At 46.1% G+C, this 21,673-nt stretch overlaps 1 protein-coding gene across 2 annotated transcripts in view; it reads right to left on the bottom strand.

Moving 5' to 3' along the window:
• Positions 1–21,673, bottom strand: part of GRAMD1A (GRAM domain containing 1A) — a 138,279-nt gene that overhangs the window by 98,917 nt on the left and 17,689 nt on the right. Inside the window, exons 1-2 of one of the 2 annotated variants that reach the window (XM_063436393.1) lie at positions 18,743–18,850; positions 11,675–13,109 (exon numbers count right to left, since the gene is read on the bottom strand). The exons of the other annotated variant lie outside the window; for it this stretch is intronic. Coding sequence (XP_063292463.1) covers positions 11,675–11,976 — 302 coding nt within the window. The 5' untranslated portion in view covers positions 11,977–13,109; positions 18,743–18,850. Of the gene's footprint in view, positions 1–11,674; positions 13,110–18,742; positions 18,851–21,673 lie in introns of those variants that run through there. 2 annotated transcript variants of the gene reach the window in all.

Here is a 21,673-nt window from a genome sequence, read left to right as displayed (position 1 = left end):
ACGCTGTTAAAGCTCCCAGCGCTGACCGGGCCCCCTTACAATCCGCATCCATCGGGTGGCCCTGACAGCATGGGCCACCCGATGGACACTTTGGAAGGCGGCCCCGGCGGTTTACCGCGCGGGCCGGAGCCGCAAATGGTCACGGTGGTACCCAGTCGCACGGGTACCGCCGGCTCGCACCCGCCCGATCAACCTGGAATCCTGAAACGCCCACTAGTGGGCGGTAGGGACCAGGTTGACGAACCATGGAATAAAACATTTATTAGACTCGGCCGGCAGCAGCATTCAATGTTTCGCTTCCAGTACTGGACTTTTCACAGGACGGCTGGGTTATTGGGCTGAAACGTTGGCTGTAAGATGCTACACATTTGATTACAATAAAGCAGCTCTGTTGTTTATTGTCCTCTGAGTGCACTCCTTCTTGTTGGTTAAATGAGTGCACTCCTTCTTGTTGGTTAAATGAGTGCACTCCTTCTTGTTGGTTAAATGAGTGCACTCCTTCTTGTTGGTTAAATGAGTGCACTCCTTCTTGTTGGTTAAATGAGTGCACTCCTTCTTGTTGGTTAAATAATGAGCGCGTTCCTTCTTGTTGGTGAAATAATGAGGGCACGCCATCTTGTTGGTGAAATAATGAGTGCACTCCTTCTTGTTGGTTAAATAATGAGCGCACTCCTTCTTGTTGGTTAAATAATGAGCGCGCTCCTTCTTGTTGGTTAAATAATGAGCGCGCACCATCTTGTTGGTTAAATAATGAGTGCACGCCATCTTGTTGGTGAAATAATGAGTGCACTCCTTCTTGTTGGTGAAATAATGAGCGCGTTCCTTCTTGTTGGTTAAATAATGAGCGCGTTCTTTTTTTTTTTGTTGGCGCGCGCTCATTATTTAACCAACAAGAAGGAACGCGCTCATTATTTCACACATCCTAAGATCCTCCCTGGAACCCTAGCGCCGGATGGGACTTGGTTCCCTTTTTTCCCCAGAGCCCGCCACTGAAACACAGGGTTTCACACACTTACTGCCAGGGGTCTTCTTCCCAGGCGCGGGAAAAAGGGACCGTCCCTTTGTCTCCCAGGCACAGAAAAGCCCGCCCACGGAAAAAGAGGTCTCTTTGTCCCTGCAGGCACCGACAAACCCGCCATCCTAGCCAGTGCCCCAGAAGTGCCCACACCAATCCCAGGGACCCTCACAGCACTACCTTCCTCAAACAAGCTTCGCTCGTGAGATCCCTGGGTGAAACCCTGCAAGGGAAGCATCTCCTTTCAGGATACGAATGCTCCCCCTGGGCAGCATTCGTCTATGCGAAATGGCGGCCATCCAAGGGAGCACTTATTAATTACTTCCCTTGCGGTTTTACACGTATGTTGCGAGTTAGAATGTTCTGATTAATTGCTGTGAATGTTCCAATGGGGCACTGGGGAGGTCCTCGTTCGGGAGACAAGCTGGGAAATAATTCACGAATACTCCCCCTGGTGGCGTTCGCCTGTAGAATGGAGGCCACTGAGGGAAGCACTCATTAATTGTTTATTTTGCGGTTTGCAGTTTTGACAAAGTGTGAACATTCTAATCTAACATTCTAAATGAGGACCACCCCAATACCTCATTTAGAATGTTAGGTAAGAACATTCAATAAACGTAAATACAGGGGAAACACCTGTAAGAGAAGGGCGATTCACGATCAGGCAGCAGTTCCGCCACACAGGCACCATGACCACTTCAAATCACTGATTGGATTAACGCTTTATCATGCTAGTGAAGGGGAAAGGGGGGGGGATCTGGGCATTGGGTGCAGGAAGAACCCCCGTTTTTAATACTCCACTCAAAAATACCAAGCTGTAGTGGTTATGGTGCTTACAAAGTCAGTTTAATAATGTTCCGCTATTTAAGTAGAAAGGCACATTGACACCTTTTCCAGCTGACCTGCCATTTATTTTAGGAGGTTCCGTGTTCTCATGACATCATCCCAGATCTTTTATTTGATCGAAAAACCCCAGTTTCCCCTTGTAACACCAGACAGCAGTACAGAACAGTGGGGGGGGGGGGGGGGCGCAAGAGGGGGAGGGGGGGGCAAGAGGGGGAGGGGGGTGGAGGGGGGGGGGCGCAAGAGGGGGAGGGGGGGGCAAGAGGGGGAGGGGGGTGGGGCGGGAGGGGGAGGGGGGGGGGAACATGGAGCTACGTATACCATAACCTATACAGCACAGTTACATATTAAAGTGGCAGTCCACAGCGGACAGTAAAGGTGCTGCTGGTTTAAGGATCGAAGTATGCCTATTTCTATATATTAAATGAGGATTTGGCTCACATAGCGGGGTATGTCCCATTAAGGAGGTATTGAGACTCCTATTAGCTGGCCAATCACTTGGCAGCTCTATGTGTGCGTCTGTGTCTTCGCGTGCAATAGTATATAGAAGGAGAGGAGGGGTGAGGGGCACACAGGCTGGCACGGACTTGGCATACAGATTCCAGAAGCTGCAGGCAGGCTGCCAGTATGCAGATAAACAACATATCCACAGTCTGAGCCAATATCGAAAAGAATGAGGGCACAAAAAGGACACAAAACAACCAGCTCAGACAGCGACCAATATTAAAACACAAATAAATACTATTTTAATATAGTGTATTATATACTAATATAATATATACAAACATTAATATCAATAGTTAGGAGTAAAGGTTACAGGGTATATAACACCCTGACCTTCAAACAACCCAAGGCCAATAACAATAACAGGTCAGGTTCACAGAGACCCCTGGGCCCTGCCGGTGGGATTCAACAGCACAAATCAATCAGTCCCGTGTATATGTTATAAATCATACATCATGCAGGGCAGTAGCAGTGTTACACATACTACATACATATCCCATGAATAGGGGAGGTGTGGTGTGTTATCAGTGAAGGGTTAACGTGTACCTACCAATTCATAATAAAGGGTTAACGTGTACCTAACAATGCATTATAAAGGGTTAACGTGTACCTACCAATGCATTTTAATGGGTTAATGTGTACTTACCAATGCATTGTAAAGGGTTAACGTGTACCTACCAAGTCATTGTGGGCTTAAATTATTAATTCAATAATTAAACAAAAAAAAAGTAAAACAAGATACAAAAAAAATCATTTACTCCCTTTTATAAACTTGCAGGGGGAGGCGGAGCATGCAGATACCTGGTGGTCCAGTGAGAGAGGGCACACCGCCACAGATCCCTGGTGGTCCAGCCTGCAGGTCATTTGGTCTGTACCTCCGCAGGGTACAGACCACGTCTCTCTCACGAGCACCGGTATTTCAGAGCGTTGCTGCGGATTACCATGGCAACGCTCTGATAATCTCGGAACTTGTGAGAGGGAGAGAAGGAAGCTGCTTGGCACACATGGAGGGTGTCCAGCTCACTGCCGAATCTCCCCTCCGGCCCATGATGGGACATAACTCCATCTTGGGGCCGGTTCTGCCCTGCATGGGCCGGCAGGGGAGATCTCTTGATCTTTCTTGCCGGCCTCGACCCATGGCCATCGCGGCCCACCTGGGCATTTTCCCGGTTTGCCTGATGGCCAGTCCGGGCCTGGCGAAGGGCTTGTCTTGCATCCCCAAGGAGCAGGAAACACGAGGGACCGGATATGATAGATGGTTACCTGGAAGGGTGCAGAGCATCACATATCACCACAGTCCATGAGGTAGTTAAAACGCTCACTACAAGACCACGGGACTGAGAGGGAGGGTAAGTGTGTTAGTGTATGTATCTGTACATGTGTGTAGGTGTTTGTGTGTGTCAGTGCATGTTGTAACATATTCATCCTCACCATGCGTAATCTGCAGTAATTGCCTTACTACCAAATGTGGTAGTGCCGTTCAGCGACCATGCGTCAATGTATCCACACCAATTTGTCACCCCACGTCCGCCCATGGTATTGACAACATCGGCGTGTGTGTGATGTCACGCAAAGGACGCGCACGCACGTTCTGGGGTCAAAGGCCGGGTACAGCCAATTGGATCTGAGGGAGGCTTATTTAAATGCCTTCTGCCTTTTCCTCATTGCCCTGTCGTGGTTTCCTTTAGTTTTTTTCCAAAAGTGTGTTTATGAGCGTTTATTTCTGGTTATTGACTTTTGCTTAGTTTGACTTCCCTGACTTTTGGCTTTCCCTCATCGTTGTGTCTCCTTCGATGTCCCTTACCTTGGCAAGTATTCTGACTATTCTCTGGTATGTTACGCCCGGCCATTCTAAGGCCCGGTAAGACGTTACCTTTAGTCCTAGGTGTGACACAATTCTATGTGCTGGATCAACTAGTAATGCTGACATATGTATGTAAGTCAATGTAACTGTGCATGTGTATCTCTCAGAGTTAATCTGTGTGTATATGTGTTTGTGAGGGAGGGGTGGTGGTGGAGAGACAACTGAGGGAGAGGGGGTGGAGGAGAGACCACTATTGGGGGGGGTGGGGGGTGAGGAGAGACCACTATGGAAGGGAGGGGGTGGAGGTGAAACCATTATGGGAGGTAGGGGGATGAGGAGAGACCACTAAGGGCAGGGGGGTGGGGGGAGGGGAAAGACCACTGTAGTGGAGCTCCCTGTACCCCGGCTGGGTACCTCCGCCAAGGACCACTTCCTAGCTGGAACAGGGGAAAAACCTCAGCACTCTTGCCCTCAGTTGCTGTGGCTGGACTGGGGCCCTGTAACCGCTCCCTCCTGGAGCTGAATGGGGAATTAGCTCTAGACACCCCCAGGCACTGAACCCCCAGGCACTGAACGACACTCAGTCCTGGGAGCTCTAGTCCTTACAAGGACTTTATCCGTTGAATCCCCTGCAAGCTGGAACAGCAGACACAGGAGTAAATCTTCTTTCCCTCCAATAACAGGACGACACACAGTTTTGGAGTGTAAGCAGGAAAATAATTTAATGGTGCCGCACTTTTATTCTAGTCCCCAAGCAAGGGGTACGCCCACATGGACCTTGTTGGGGACAGGGACACAAACTTACAAACCAATAATAACAAATTTACAATGTAAGGCACTCCCACCCATGGCATACATCCCTCCCCTCTGCCTGGAAGATAATTGGATCAGTAACTGTACTAATTCTAATCCAATTATCTCCAAGCACAGAAAAAACATACTGTAACCGACCGTTTCTGCAGACAAGGGGTAAAAATCCGTTTAGGCGATATGCCCCTTTCTGAGACATAGGCACAGCTACTGCAGAACACCAAACTCCCGAACTGGATACAAAATAGCACTCCGAACTGGAACCTCACGGATAGCTGAAAGCAGACGAACAGGAAAAGCAGACATCAGCTTACACTCCTAGCAATCAATCTCCAACAGCATACAGTGAATCCCCCCAAGAACGAGACAAGGCTCCGTGTTGACGGTCAAGCAGTGGTCTCTGGTGCTGGCACACGCAGCCTGGTTTTTATTACAGTCTTTTCAAATACAGGACCGCCCACAGGGAGGTATAAAAAAAACAATCACATATCAGTTACATCCCACATATTCCCTCCCCTTATCCTGAGAGGAAACTCAATTACACATACAGTTAAAACATACTTTCTGCCCAACTTTCATAACTCTAAAACCATACATCATTCACATAAAAATTACATATTCACAATCAATCCATTCAGGGGAACAACATATTAAAATATGGCATGAATCAGACCAGGGGTTCAAAAGTTAGTAAAATATCTTTTGGGCCCTGGCTGGAACATGGCTATCTGGCTCAGACCGGTTTTACAGAGCCCTCTTTCCTGGAGACAATGGGAAAATAATCCAATTATATCCCGGGATAGAGGCAGACTCCATGGAGCACATGGTTGCTAAAATACAATAAAATACACAATGTTACATTTACTTCATAAAATAAAGACAACATATCCCCAGATAGCTTAGGTCTGAGCGCATATTATTGAATGGCGCTCAGACCATACACATACAGTTCAATTGCCATGGAGCTAAAGTCTTTCCCATAGTCCTCCATTATATTAATGGGCTCCATGGCATAGCTATCTGGGGTATCACCGTTCACACAAGGCAAGTACCGAATGACCCCACTGTATTTAAAGGGCCAGAATAAGTGACATGCACTCTGTTGGGGCCGAATACGGTTTTTAAAGGGCCCAATCTCCCAGGGCCATAGTCCAAAGGCAGCAGGCGGGCAACCAGGCTTCTCCAATGCAATGCTCTCGTCACACATAAATTTCTAAAAAGTCCCAAAAGTACCTTAAAACACATGATATCCCCACAATCCCCTGATAGCCATTATATGGGTGACCAACATATCAAAATATCACTCAGATCTGTTCAGGAATTTCATGGAAGTTATAATTTTGACTGACCGTGCACATGGTCCTATGCCCAAAACAGTTCCATGAAATCACTGCGAATGGTCTGTCAAGTTCGGTAGTCTTTAACAGGTTTCCCTGCAGGGCCCATAGTCTGTGGGCAGGAGGCTGGCAAGCAGGCTCCTCTAGGAGCTTGTGGCAAACTCACTTGGAGAGGGGAGGTTGTTACAACCACTAAGGGTGGGGGGGAGAGGAGAGACCATTAATGGAAAGGGGGGGAGAAGAGGAGAGACCACTAAGGGAGGGGGGTAGGGGAGTAGAGACCACTATAGTAGAGACCACTAATGGAGTGGGGCAGAGGAGAGAGCACTAAGGGACGGGGGGGAGAGCACCAAGGGATGGGGGGGGGTGTAGGAGAGAGATCTAAGGGACAGGAGGAAAGAACTTTAAGAGACAGGAGGAAAGAGCACTACAGGAAAGGGGGGGGGCATGAGAAAGCATAGACCAATAATGGACGGGGAGAGCTCTAAGGGACAGTGGGGCAGGATACAGCAGTAAGGGACAGGTGGGGAGAGCACTAAGGGAAAGGGGGCTCTCCCCTGCCACTCAGGGACAGGGGAGGTCACTAAGGGACAGTGGGGCAGGAGAGACAAGAGGGGAGAGAGGCTGAGGAAGGAGAGAAAGAGAAGCACAAAGGACTCAGCCCCTATCCTACCACACAAATTCTCTATTTCACACTACACACACACAATGCATCCATACACAGAAACACACAATACATCCCTACACACACATAAACACACCATGCTACCCTTACACACAAAGACAATGCACCCCTTGCACACATACACAGAAACACACAATGCATCCCTTACACACACAGAAACACACACTGAAACACAATGCATTTCTTACACACACTCAATGCACCCCTTACAGACACAGAAACACACCTTGCATCCCTTATGCATACAAACACTGTGAAACACAGATTCACACAATACATCCCTTACACACAAACACTGCTTTCTATCCCTTACACAAAACTTTTCTTTTGCCTAGGGCGGCAAAAATCCTTGCACCGGATCTGTCAGTGAGCATCTTTGTATGGCAGTGTATGCATGTTTCTGTGTATGGAAATGTGCATTTGTGTGTGTTGTGTGTCGTGTGTCATGTATATGTACTTGTGAATGCTTGCAAGCACCAATATTACATACAAATACACGCCTGCATTCATACATTAAGGCTTACATAGGAAATCTTGCAATTAAAGACCAACACTACACAGCCCTGATTTAAATGCCAACACTGTGTACACAAACAGACCCCCTGCATTCAAACATCACCATTATACACAAACATTCACACGAGTAAACACCTTACAAACCACACCCACACTCACAGATACTGTATACGGATAGAACCCAGCAGGAATAGGTCAACAGCAGATCCACAGCTGGCAAAGCATCATGATCTGTAGCAGACAGGGGCCCTTAACAGATTCTTGCACCAAGGCTCTGTGGTTTCTAGTTATGCCCCTGTACAGAGCAGATGAGAAACTAAACAATCTTCCTATTTTTACCCTTAATTTGCTATGTGTGCCCTGGCTGTGCCTTGTCTGAACTAGCTTGTGATTAGATTTGTGAAATGTAAAAAAATTGGCATCTCATGAAACAAGGTTAAAGGGACACTCCGTTGCCCAAATACAATTTTTAAATGACCCTTTAATAGATACAACCCCAATGAAAACCTGCACACATTTAATATACATTTGTTCATTAGAAGTATATCTAAAAACAGCTTATAAAACCAGATCTCTTGTCTGAAGCCTTTGCAAGCCGTCCCCTTTTAACCCCGCCCAGACTTTCTGTTGTTGTCCAATCACAGACTCCCCAATGCAGCTCAATGAGAAGTCTTTGCAAGGCAGGTGCTCTGGGCAATTGCTGCCTCTTGAGTTCAGTGCAAATAAGCCAAACAAACCAGGAAGTAACAGGACCGGTTGTTTGATTGAAAGCAAGAGGGGTGTAACCAGGGCCAAACTGGCCCACCGGGATACCGGGAAATTTCCCGGTGGGCCGGCATACTATCGGGCCGGTGTGCGGCCACCTACTGCACACCGGCCTGTGGGTCGCATGGCGTAATAACACAGTAACCGGCAGGAGGGGACGCGCTCCCCTCCTGCCGGTCACAGAATGCAGCGTGGCCAAGCAAGCAGACTGCAGTAGAGGAGCTTCTGTTCCCCTACCCATGCGGACAGGAAGTGCTCAGAGAGTGCGCAGAACTGCTTCAGGATACGGGAGGTCTGCCTACTTGGCCACTCTACAGCAAGGTACAGGCCTACAAGGAGAGTGTGGGGGGGGGGGGGGGGGTTTATAATGGGACACATCGGGCTGGGGGGCTACAGGGACACATGGGGAGGGGGCTATAATGGGACATATGGGTGCTATAGGGACACATGGGGTCTGGGGAAGGAGCTGAAATAGGACACATAAAGGGCAGGGTGGGGGTATAGGGACACATGAAGGGCTGGGAGGGGTGTATAGGGACACATAAGGGCTGGGAGGGGTGTATATGGACACATAAGGGCTGGGAGGGGTGTATATGGACACATGAGGGCTGGGAGGGGGGTATAGGGACACATGAGGGCTGGGAGGGGGGTATAGGGACACATGAGGGCTGGCAGGGGGGTATATGGACACATGAGGGCTGGGAGGGTGTATATGGACATATGAGGGCTGGGAGGGGAGTATAGGGACACATGAGGGCTGGGAGGGGTGTATATGGACACATGAGGGCTGGGAGGGGGGTATAGGGACACATGAAGGGCTGGGAGGGGGGTATAGGGACACATGGAGGGCTGGGAGGGGTGTATATGGACACATGAGGGCTGGGAGGGGGGTATAGGGACACATGAAGGGCTGGGAGGGGGGTATAGGGACACATGGAGGGCTGGGAGGGGAGTATAGGGACACATGAAGGGCTGGGAGGGGGGTATAGGGACACATGAAGGGCTGGGAGGGGGGTATAGGGACACATGAAGGGCTGGGAGGGGTGTATAGGGACACGTGAGGGCTGGGAGGGGGGTATAGGGACACATGAGGGCTGGGAGGGGGTATAGGGATACATGAGGGCTGGGAGGGGGGTATAGGGACACATGAGGGCTGGGAGGGTGTATATGGACACATGAGGGCTGGGAGGGGGGTATAGGGACACATGAGGGCTGGGAGGGTGTATATGGACACATGCGGGCTGGGAGGGGGGTATAGGGACACATGAGGGCTGGGAGGGTGTATAGGGACACGTGATTTTCAATGTTTTGGTATAAATTCCAGGAAAGTGCTAGTTTCCGTTTAAACTGTTTCAGCCCCATATTCAGGCAATGGATTTGTGAATTAGGATTACAGTGACACCAAGTGGTTGATCCTCCTTAAATCAACATAGTTTGCAGGTTTCCAGGACAGAGCTGCATCTAGCAGGGGACACGGACAATACAAAATACATGGCATTAGAACATTCCTTGATGTCCATTTAGTCTTTCTAAAACCAGAATAACCAGCTGTTTGTCCGTCCGTCCGTCCATCTAATCATCTGTTTGTCTATCTATCCATCTCTATCCATCTCTGTATCCGTCTGTCTATCTCTCTTTCTCTCTATGTATCCGTCTCTCTGCCTATCTATCTATCTATCTCTGTAACCGTCTTTCTATTGATCTCTCTTGTTCTCTGTCTGTCTATCTATCTATCTTTCTCTCTATGTATCCGTCTCTCTATTTATCCATCTGTCTATCTCTGTATCAGTCTATCTATCTTTCTCTCTATGTATCCGTCTCTCTATCTATCTATCTATCTCTGTATCCGTCTTTCTATCGATCTCTCTTGTTCTCAGTCTGTCTATCACTCCATCTCTCTCTCTATTTATCCATCTGTCTATCTCTGTATCAGTCTGTCTGTCTATCTCTCTATTTTTCCGTCCGTCTATCTATCTTTATTATCATGATTATAGCTCGGTTCATTGGGATTATTGATAAAACTTGCGCCGTGGTGTCCATGGATTTCTGCATTCAGTCGGGCAGGGTTTGGAAGGGTTACCTTGATGCAGGATTCTTATGTTCCCAATGCAAAATCAACACACTTAACACAGACTGGAATCCCAAAGAAACAGATCAACAGGCTTATTTACTAAACTGAGATTTCCACGTGAATTTCACATTTTAGGCCGAAGTAGTCGACCTGTAAGTATTGTTGAGTTAGAGAATGTTTCCAGTTCAGCTATAATGGACTAAAATTCACTTTGAATTCTCCCTTTAGTGAGTAGCCCCCCTGTATTGACAGAACATCACTCCACACACTGGCAGGCAGCCCTTCCAGAATATTATGAAGGGTGCGCTTTGTCTTGAAGTGTAGGGTATTGGCCGGGATATTCACATTCTTGAATAAAATAGCTGCATTGGAAATATAGCATTCTGGTGACTTTTTCAAATTTGTCTATTTGGACCCAAAAGGTTTCCTGGAACTACAAGTAGTATGGCAGGATCCAGGTCAGACTCCACACCTTGGCTATTCTTTACAGTGTCTCAGGTAACGCATGTGTTTGATGTCCATATTTGACAGTGAAAGGCTAACCTCTCCCAGCTTCCCCAGATAAACCTTGCCAAACGTTGGACCCCTACCAGCAGATAATGTGGGTGGGAAACTTACTATCACTTTCATTGGAAGCACTGAAAAAGCCAGAGAAATCTAAATATATCCCAGACAATAAAACCGGCTCCCACTGAGAGCTTTTACACATCAAAGGCCGCTGTGCACACAAGATGCAAAGTGATTATCCACTCAAATGTCACTCAGCTAATGTGCCTGACGTTTTCCAGTGATTTCAAAATATTCGCCAAACGGCACTTTCAAGGAACATTGAAATATAATAAGTAACACAATATATCATTTACCCCGAGAATGTACATATTAAAACTCCAGAAACGTAATCCCACCAGACATAACAAATCCTTCTCGTTATCATCCGGTCTAAATATAAAGGGACCTTGCAGGAGGCCCGACCTCCAGAGAGAAGCTGCGGGATATATTCCCGGGTTTCACAAACCGTCAAAAACAGAACAAACATTCTCACTTACAGCTTTTCATTGCTATAAAATGAATGAGAATCTCTGGGCTCTCTTACCTTTAACCCTTAGCCCTAACACACCGTCCTAGCCATTAGCTCTGAATTGCGCCACTACATCCCCTTGGCAAATTATGCCTCTCTACCTTAGGACAGACATTTTAAACTCACCGTTTTAATAAGCGACCCAGAAGAACTTCTTTTGCAATACTGAAAGCTAGCTAACAGATATTGAAACAGTGAAAACACATCCATAAACAATGTTAATATGCCTTAGTACACAACACTCACCAGCTCTTCCCGTCTCTCCTCCTCAGCCACTTCCTTAGCAGGCCTCTGCGTCGTTTTGGTGATGCGCTGGGAGTAGAACAGTTGGACCAGGCTTCGTCTTCACTAGATGGGGTCACCTCTATAGCTGGGGGTTTCAATGTTCTCCCTCTGACAGCTGAACTTTCTGCGTCACTCCTGCCCCCCAACTCTGGTGACCTTTGACCTTTTCTAAGTTTTAGGCGCCGTCGCCTGGCGCTAGGGGTGGAGGAGCATGACCAAGACTCCAGAGGTTTCAGCGATGGCAGCTGTCTGAGGGTTTCCATGGCAATAGAGACAGCGGGAAAAATGGTACCTCTAATACTAGGTTTTATCCCTCCTGAGATGTGATTTACTTAATAAAATTCAGAAAATAGATTTCCACAAATTGAAATTCTTTCTCCATTCTTCGGAAATAGTAAAGGATCTGTTTCGTAAGCGCTTTGCAAATAGTTGTTTATTTCTCCTTCAGATTTCTTCTATTATCTTCTACCTTACGTAATTCTCCTGTAAATTCAGCAAATTCCTGGCAGACAGAACAAAAATAACTAAATTATCTGCACTTTGGGCAAACAATCAATGATCTTTGTATCGGTCCATATTGTACGCCCACTGGGGAATGATGACTAAAGAAGGATTGTGTGTGCAGAGGACTTCCTGTTCTTATATCCCCGTATCCCCCGTTCTATCCGGAAAGTCTAAACACATTGCTGTCATTATACCGAGCACTGCTCCAACAGACCGGAGAACATAGGTAATAAATCCACACAATGTTTCAGAGGCAGAGCCTTTAAATATCTTAATTAGAAAAGAAGAAGAATACAGCCATTTAGAACTTAAATAAAGCTTTGCAGAGCTGCCGCAGAATTACACAAAATATCAGCATATATTCAGTGAAGCCATTTTTAATATATAAAATATTGTGGTAAATGACAAATACTGCTGTAGGGAAACAAATGCTTATGTTTTGGGGAAAGGTTTCCCTAATGCAACCCAGTCTGCATTCTTTCAGAACTATTAGACTATTGTGGTGTCTGCTCATTTAACCTTTAGGAGACCTCAATATTGGTGATCTCCCTCGAGTCCAGTATCTCTAACAGACCTCAGTCTTGGTGATCTCCCTCGAGTCCAGTATCTCTAACAGAAAGCAGTCTAGGTGATCTCTCTCAGATCCAGTATCTCTAACAGACCTCAATATTGGTGATCTACCTTGAGTCCAGTATCTCTAACAGACCTCAATATTGGTGATCTCCCTTGAGTCCAGTATCTGTAGCAGACCTCAGTCTTGGTGATCTCTCTCACATCCAGTATCTCTAACAGAGGTCACGGAGACCTATCTCATTCTCCTGGTGATCTCTCTCTCTCATTCTCAGAATATTTTAACAGATGGTTTCCCCTTGAAGAGACAGTCCCACGATATCTGTAAATGAAATAACACATAGTAAATTATAAATGATAATTTCCTGGGACAAGGTGTTAAATGAAGACATGCCATAGCTGGTGATTTGTAGTTCTCATTCCTGGTAATAATTATCTGGCAGCTACTTGGAAGGAAAAGGGACGAGGACAGGTCACTTGGATAATGTAAATACGTAACAGTAAAACCCACTGCTTGATGAAAAAAGAAAAAACTGTTTCTTGTTCCTCTTTCTTAAAGAACATAATCCCATCTAACCTTCATCCTGGATTGATTTAACATGGATCTACATCACCGAGACCCACACTCAGACACACATGATATCATCTACATCACCGAGACCCACACTCAATCTCACACATGATATCACGAGACCCACACTGTGACTGAGTATAGTACATGTGAGACCCACACCCAGTGAGAGTATAGAACATGATGTGATATCACTGAGACCCACACTCAGTGAGAGTATAGAACATGATGTGATATCACCGATACCCACACTCCGTGAGAGTACGGTACATGATGTGATATCACTGAGACCCACACCCAGTGCGAGTATAGAACATGATGTATATCACCCACACTCAGTGAGAGTATAGAACATGATGTATATCACCCACACTCAGTGAGAGTATAGAACATGATGTGATATCACCGAGACCCACACTTACTGAGAGTATAAAACATGATGCGATATTACCGAGACCCACACTCAGTGAGAGTACGGTACATGATGTGATATCACTGAGACCCACACCCAGTGCGAGTATAGAACATGATGTATATCACCCACACTCAGTGAGAGTATAGAACATGATGTGATATCACCGAGACCTGCAACCAGTGAGAGTATAGAACATGGACCGATATCACCGAGACCCACACCCAGTGAGAGTATAGAACATGATGTATATCACCCACACTCAGTGAGAATATAGAACATGATGTATATCACCCACACTCAGTGAGAGTATAGAACATGATGTGATATCACCAAGACCCACACTCAGTGAGAGTATAGAACATGATGTGATATCACCGAGACCCACACTTACTGAGAGTATAAAACATGATGCGATATTACCGAGACCCACACTCAGTGAGAGTACGGTACATGATGTGATATCACTGAGACCCACATTCAGTGAGAGTATAGAACATGATGTGATATCACCCACACTCAGTGAGAGCATAGAACATGATGTGATATCACAGAGACCCACACTCAGTGAGAGTATAGAACATGATGTGATATCACCGAGACCCACACTCAGTGAGAGTATAGAACATGATGTGATATCACCGAGACCCACACTCAGTGAGAGTATAGAACATGATGTGATATCACCGAGACCCACACTCAGTGAGAGTATAGAACATGATGTGATATCACCGAGACCCACACTCAGTGAGAGTATAGAACATGATGTATATCACCCACACTCAGTGAGAGTATAGAACATGATGTAATATCACCGAGACCGACACTCAGTGAGAGGATAGAACATGATGTGATATCACCGAGACCCACACTTAGTGAGAGTATAGAACATGGACCGATATCACCGAGACCCACACTTAGTGAGAGTATAGAACATGATGTGATATCACCGAGATCCACTCTCAGTGAGAGTACGGTACATGATGTGATATCACGAGACCCACACGCAGTGATAGTATAGAACATGATGTAATATCACCGAGACCCACACTCAGTGAGAGTATTGAACTTGATGTGATATCACCGAGACCCACACCCAGTGAGAGTATGGTACATGATGTGATATCACCGAGACCGACACTCAGTGAGAGTATAGAACATGATGTGATATCACGAGACCCACACTCAGTGAGAGTATAGAACATGATGTGATATCACCGAGATCCACACTCAGTGAGAGTATAGAACATGATGTGATATCACGAGACCCACACTCAGTGAGAGTATAGAACATGATGTGATATCACCGAGACCCACACTCAGTGAGAGTATAGAACATGATGTGATATCACCGAGACCCACACCCAGTGAGAGTATAGAACATGATGTGATTTCACCAAGACCCACATCCAGTGAGAGTATAGAACATGATGTGATATCACCGAGACCCACATCCAGTGAGAGTATAGAACATGATGTGATATCACCCACACTCAGTGAGAGCATAGAACATGATGTGATATCACCGAGACCCACACCCAGTGAGAGTATAGAACATGATGTGATATCACCGAGACCCACATCCAGTGAGAGTATAGAACATGATGTGATATCACCGAGATCCACACTCAGTGAGAGTATAGAACATGATGTGATATCACCCACACTCAGTGAGAGCATAGAACATGATGTGATATCACAGAGACCCACACTCAGTGAGAGTATAGAACATGATGTGATATCACCGAGACCCACACCCAGTGAGAGTATAGAACATGATGTGATATCACCGAGACCCACATCCAGTGAGAGTATAGAACATGATGTGATATCACCGAGATCCACACTCAGTGAGAGTATAGAACATGATGTGATATCACCCACACCCAGTGAGAGTATAGAACATGATGTGATATCACCGAGACCCACATCCAGTGAGAGTATAGAACATGATGTGATATCACCGAGATCCACACTCAGTGAGAGTATAGAACATGATGTGATATCACCCACACTCTGTGAGAGTATAGAACATGATGTGATATCACCGAGACCCACATCCAGTGAGAGTATAGAACATGATGTGATATCACCGAGATCCACACTCAGTGAGAGTATAGAACATGATGTATATCACCCACACGCAGTGAGAGTATAGAACATGATGTGATATCACCGAGACCCACACTCAGTCACAGTATGGTACATGGTCTGATATCACCGAGACCCATACCCAGTGAGAGTATAGAACATGATGTGATATCACCGAGACCGACACTCAGTGAGAGTATAGAACATGATGTGATATCACCGAGATCCACACTCAGTGAGAGTATAGAACATGATGTGATATCACCGAGACCCACACTCAGTCACAGTATGGTACATGGTCTGATATCACTGGGCCCGCAATTTAAGTATGGTACATAGTCCGATATCACCGAGACCCACACCCAGTGAGAGTATAGAACATGATGTATATCACCCACATGCAGTGAGAGTATAGAACATCATGTGATATCACCGAGACCCACACTCAGTCACAGTATGGTACAAGGTTTGATATCACTGGGCCCACAATCTAAGTATGGTACATAGTCCAATCTCGCAGGGACCTACACTCAGTGAGAGTATGGTACAAGGTTTTATATCACTGGGCCCGCAATCTAAGTATGGTAGATAGTCCGATCTCACAGGGACCTACACTCAGTGAGAGTATGGTACAAGGTTTGATATCCCTGGGCCCGCAATCTAAGTATGGTACATAGTCCGATCTCACAGAGACCCACACTGAGTCAGAGTATGGTACAAGGTTTGATATCACTGTGCCCGCAATCTAAGTATGGTACATAGTCCGATATCACCGAGACCGACACTCAGTGAGAGTATGGTACATGGTCTGATATCACTGGGCCCGCAATCTAAGTATGGTACATAGTCCGATATCACCGAGACCCACACTCGGTCACAGTATGGTACAAGGTTTGATATCACTGGGCCCGCAATCTAAGCATGGTACATAGTCTAATCTCACAGGGACCTACACTCAGTCAGAGTATGTTACCCCTAAGCTATCATTTTCATCTATTTAACTGATCTCCTGCCCAAGCAAAGTGTCAGACATCTTTTTCTGGCTCACGGCCAGCCATCTTGTTTGATTTGTAATGCAAAACCAAAGGAATGTAAGTGTATTACAGCACATGCATTATTGTAGGCATACAGAACAAACCATGACTGGATGCAAATAGAATTATTAAAGAGGAACTGTCTCTTTTTAATAATGAGGCACTACGGATTGGCATAGAACGTCAAATGACCGCTCCAGCAAATCAGCAACGCCCCTGTCTGGTGGCATGGAGACCTGGAGATCAGTGCCGGAGGCATCTATTGGGGTCAAACTGTTAAAGAATGGTTTAACCCCTTACAGTAAGAGAGTGTGTGGGGGCTGGTGTTATTGTATTAGCTTATTATAGCCTATAAGAAAATTGTTGGCTGGGGGGAAATGAGACACATGGAGGAGCTGGGGGGGGTGGGATGAGACACATGGAGGGGCTGGGGGAGAATGAGACACATGGAAGGAGAGGATTGAAACATGTGGTGGGCTGGAGGAGAGAATGAGACATATGGCGTAGCTGGGGGGGGGGGATGAGACACATGGAGATGCTGGGGAAGAATGAGACACATGGAAGGAGAGGATTGAAACATGTGGTGGGCTGGAGGAGAGAATGAGACATATGGAGGAGCTGGGGGGGATGAGACACATGGAGGGACTGGGGGAGAATGAGACACATGGAAGGAGAGGATTGAAACATGTGGTGGGCTGGAGGAGAGAATGAGACATATGGAGGATCTTCTGGATAGGGGAAATGAGACACATGGCGTAGCTGGAGGGGGAAATGAGAGCAATGGAGGGGGAAATGAGAGCAATGGAGGGGCCAGGGGAGAGAAATGAAACACATGTATGAGCTGGGGGGGGGGTGGAACACATGTACAGTGAGGAAAAAAAGTATTTGTGCAGACCTGGTGGCCAACTACAACAACTACAAGAAACATCTGACCTCTGATTTCCAACAAGGGTTTTGCCACCAAGTACTACGTCGATGAGGTCAAATACTTATTTCACTCATTGACATGCAAATCATTTTATAACTTTTTTGACGTGCGTTTTTCTGGATTTTTTTTTTTTTTTTTTTTTGTTATTCTGTCTCTCACTCTTGAAATACACCTACCATTAAAATTATAGACTGATCATTTTTTTGTCAGTGGGAAAAAGTTCAAAATCAGCAGGGAATCATGTACTTTTTTCCCCTCACTGTAGGAGCTGTGGGGGATGAGACACGTGGATGGGCAGGAGAGAAATGAGACACATGGAGGAGCTGGGAATGATGAGACACATGGGGGGGAACCCAGGGCAATTTTAGCCCTAGTTTCTAGTTATGTCTCTACCCCCTAAGTCTGCTGATTCTGAACCCACCCACTTGCTGACAAGGAGACGATGGGGGATGTTGAAATCTTTAAGAAGAGGTGACATTTCCTGCACAATCAAAACGACATTTCAAAACAAATTACTAAACCGCAATTGCATCAGTTTCAACGTTTTCTGGACAGTGTTCTTATTCTGAGCCATTTTTAATACAAGTTCTAGTAAGGTCAACAGAGGGGCTAGTGAGTGCAAAAGGTACAATTTACACATTTATTACAACATAAAGTGTATTCATGAAAAAAACAGTTTGTCACAAATTCAAACTCAAATTGCAAATGTTAATCGCATCCAAGCAAACACATCACATGGGAAATAACCAAGCAACAAGTAATATACACACAATTGGAATTTCATTTTTTTTAAAGCACTTTACTTACAAAAAAAAAGTTTCCCTGTTAAAAATGTCCTTAAATGTATTGATTTCCTGGTTTATATTGTGGCTGTGTTTTAGGACCAGTAAATAAACTGGAGGACTTGTAATCCACTCACCCGGACTCCCGTCACCCCGTACACTTCAATTAACTCTTCAAAGTCGCTCAGAGTTTTACGACTGACCAGACTTCCTCTGTTGCGGTTATTGTAGATTTATTTTTTTGTTTGTCAGTAAACAGTGACATAACGTGCTTTATACCCACAGCTTTTCCTAAAATATATTTCCTGTAACAAAAAGAGGGTTTACTAACTGGTCTTTCTAGCACTGCGGGAGTGACGGAGCTCTAATCAGCACAGTAGGGAGATAAAACGGGGCGGGCCAAGAGCGTACCCACACGATTTATGGACTGGGGAGAACAAAAGACGGGTACATATTATGGACGGGATATAAGGGAGGTTCTGGAGCATCGCCTTGGGTGTGTGAATGCAGGAAAGTCTGACGCTCATGGTGTAAGGGTGCCATTAGATACTGGGATCCCCCAATTATTTCTTATCCTTCCTCTGCAAACACTGTCATCATCTCCGCAGGCACCCCTAGATTTATGGGGTGCTGTCCTATGCAGTCCCAGAGCTCGCACTCAGCTCATACCCCTTCCAGACTGCATTGTGATGAAGTGAGGTCAGCCGGCAGCTGATGCCTGATGCTCGCTCTGTCACCCTGTCTCATTACCCACCTTCACTGCATTGCTGCTAATTATCCGCTGATGGGCCTCGCTCTCCCTCCAGAGCTGGAAGTTTTCACTCTGACCTTGGGGCTGATAAAATATTAAGACAGCAAAATGTTCTCATGGTCCCATCCAGCAAATTCAAATCCTTTACTGCTTCCTTGCTGGGACAGGTTGAGTGCAGCTACCAAAAGGGTTAACCCCAGCCCGAGCAAAGCATGAGGAGTGATCTCCCTATTAATGTGTTGTGTGCGCTGTAGGCAGCCAGTGCTGCTCCATTAGCTGTCCCTCTGCAGGGAGACCTGCAGTATACATTAAACCCTTTCATTGCCAGAGGGATGGGCATTGCACGGCTCATCCTTCAGGCACCGGAGAGCTTACCCTGCTGGCACAGCTCATGGTTTCCAAGCTTGGGATGAGGCTTATTATTAGGGTTTAGGATGGTTGCGTCACGCTTTGCGAATTTCTGTGAAGCACCTGTTTCTATTAGTTTGGATTCTATCAGCTGTTAATATCATGATTAGACACCAGCACAGAGAGAAATGTGGCAATAAATAGGAAACGTGGAGCAGATACGACATGATTGTCTGAGATTATCTATGAAATACATTCCTGTGTGCCAAGTGCGGCAAACTACAGAAATAAGCTTGTTATAGGTATAAAATGGGTAAAAATACACCTATTACATCACTCTCAGCTGCAGGTCTGCGCCGTCCTGTATGTGGCGTTATCCACACTGTAGGTAAAGATGCACATTTCGGTTAATAAGTCAGCGATGTGTCCCATTCTCTTCTCATTTAGACATCTTTATACGATACAGGTCAAAGGTCACATCTGACCAAACTTGATTCTTGTTCCATTATTTATCCAGAACGCCCGTATTGTCCCCAAAACAGGACTATAGATACAGCAGCTGCAACTAGAACAGTCGCTAAACGTCGATTAAGTCAGAACCTCTCGCTTTCTGTAACGACTGGAGGGCCACCCTACATTTACAATGGCTCTCTGACACCCACTTAAGGTGTGTCATAGGAATTACTATGCTGTGTTTTACATATTTTACTCGATGACACCCGCCTACTGGATACAAAGTATTTCCACATTACCCAGCGGTAGATATCCCCACTTCTCAGAGTTGTAAACACAGGGCCGTCTTTAACGCCGGGCAAACGGGGCAGCTGCCCCGGGCCAAGTTGCTCCTGGGGGGCCCCAGAGCAGCTGCGCCGTGGGCCCCGCGATTTGCGCAGCGCACTAAGGGCCACCCGGTGAGCATGTGTCAGCAGGGGCCCGGTCGGGTGCTGTGACGCTTAAACAGCGCGACCAGACCCCTTCCTGTTCAACAGCGGACTGGGAGGAAGTGAGTGCCGTGCGTCACTTCCTCCCACCAGAGCCGCGCTGAAGGAGGAAGGCAGGAAGGAGGGGAGTTCCAGAAGATAACTCCCAACTGCTTCAGGCTGCCATTGGACCCCAGGGAAACCATCCTCCAGAAAAGGGATACTTTAATTTCAGGGGTGTGAGTGGTGGCGGGCTTTACCGACGTACTAATAACCATGTATGCAACTAAAATGTAATTTAGAAGAAGAACAATGTATCTTATTTACAGACTGATTTCTAAACACATTTATTGTAGATTAAAGACACATTACTGGGAGTATTATTACTGTTGAGCTCTGTTATACACTCAGTCACATTACTGGGAGTGTTATTGCTGTGGAGCTCTGTTATACACGCAGACACATCACTGGGAGTATTATTGCTGTGGAGCTCTGTTATACACTCAGACACATTACTGGGAGTATTATTGCTGTGGAGCTCTGTTATACACTCAGACACATTACTGGGAGTATTATTGCTGTGGAGTTCTGTTATACACTCAGTCACATTACTGGGAGTATTATTGCTGTGGAGCTCTGTTATACACTCAGACACATTACTGGGAGTATTATTGCTGTGGAGCTCTGTTATACACTCAGACACATTACTGGGAGTATTATTGCTGTGAAGCTCTGTTATACACTCAGTCACATTACTGGGGGTATTATTGCTGTGAAGCTCTGGTATACACTCAGACACATTACTGGGAGTATTATTGCTGGGGAGCTCTGTTATACACTCAGACACATTACTGGGAGTATTATTGCTGTGGAGCTCTGTTATACACTCAGACACATTACTGGGAGGAGTATTGCTGTGGAGCTCTATTATACACATTACTGGTAGTATTATTGCTGTGGAGTTCTGTTATACACTCAGACACATAATTGGGAGTATTATTGCTGTGGAGCTCTGTTATACACTCAGACACATTACTGGGGGTATTATT

This window comes from Pelobates fuscus, chromosome 11 (assembly GCF_036172605.1).
Source record: "Pelobates fuscus isolate aPelFus1 chromosome 11, aPelFus1.pri, whole genome shotgun sequence".
NCBI classification, from domain to species: Eukaryota; Metazoa; Chordata; class Amphibia; order Anura; family Pelobatidae; genus Pelobates; species Pelobates fuscus.
The sequence above is the reverse complement of the archived record's forward strand: the minus strand, read 5'-3'. Positions and strand labels throughout refer to the sequence as shown.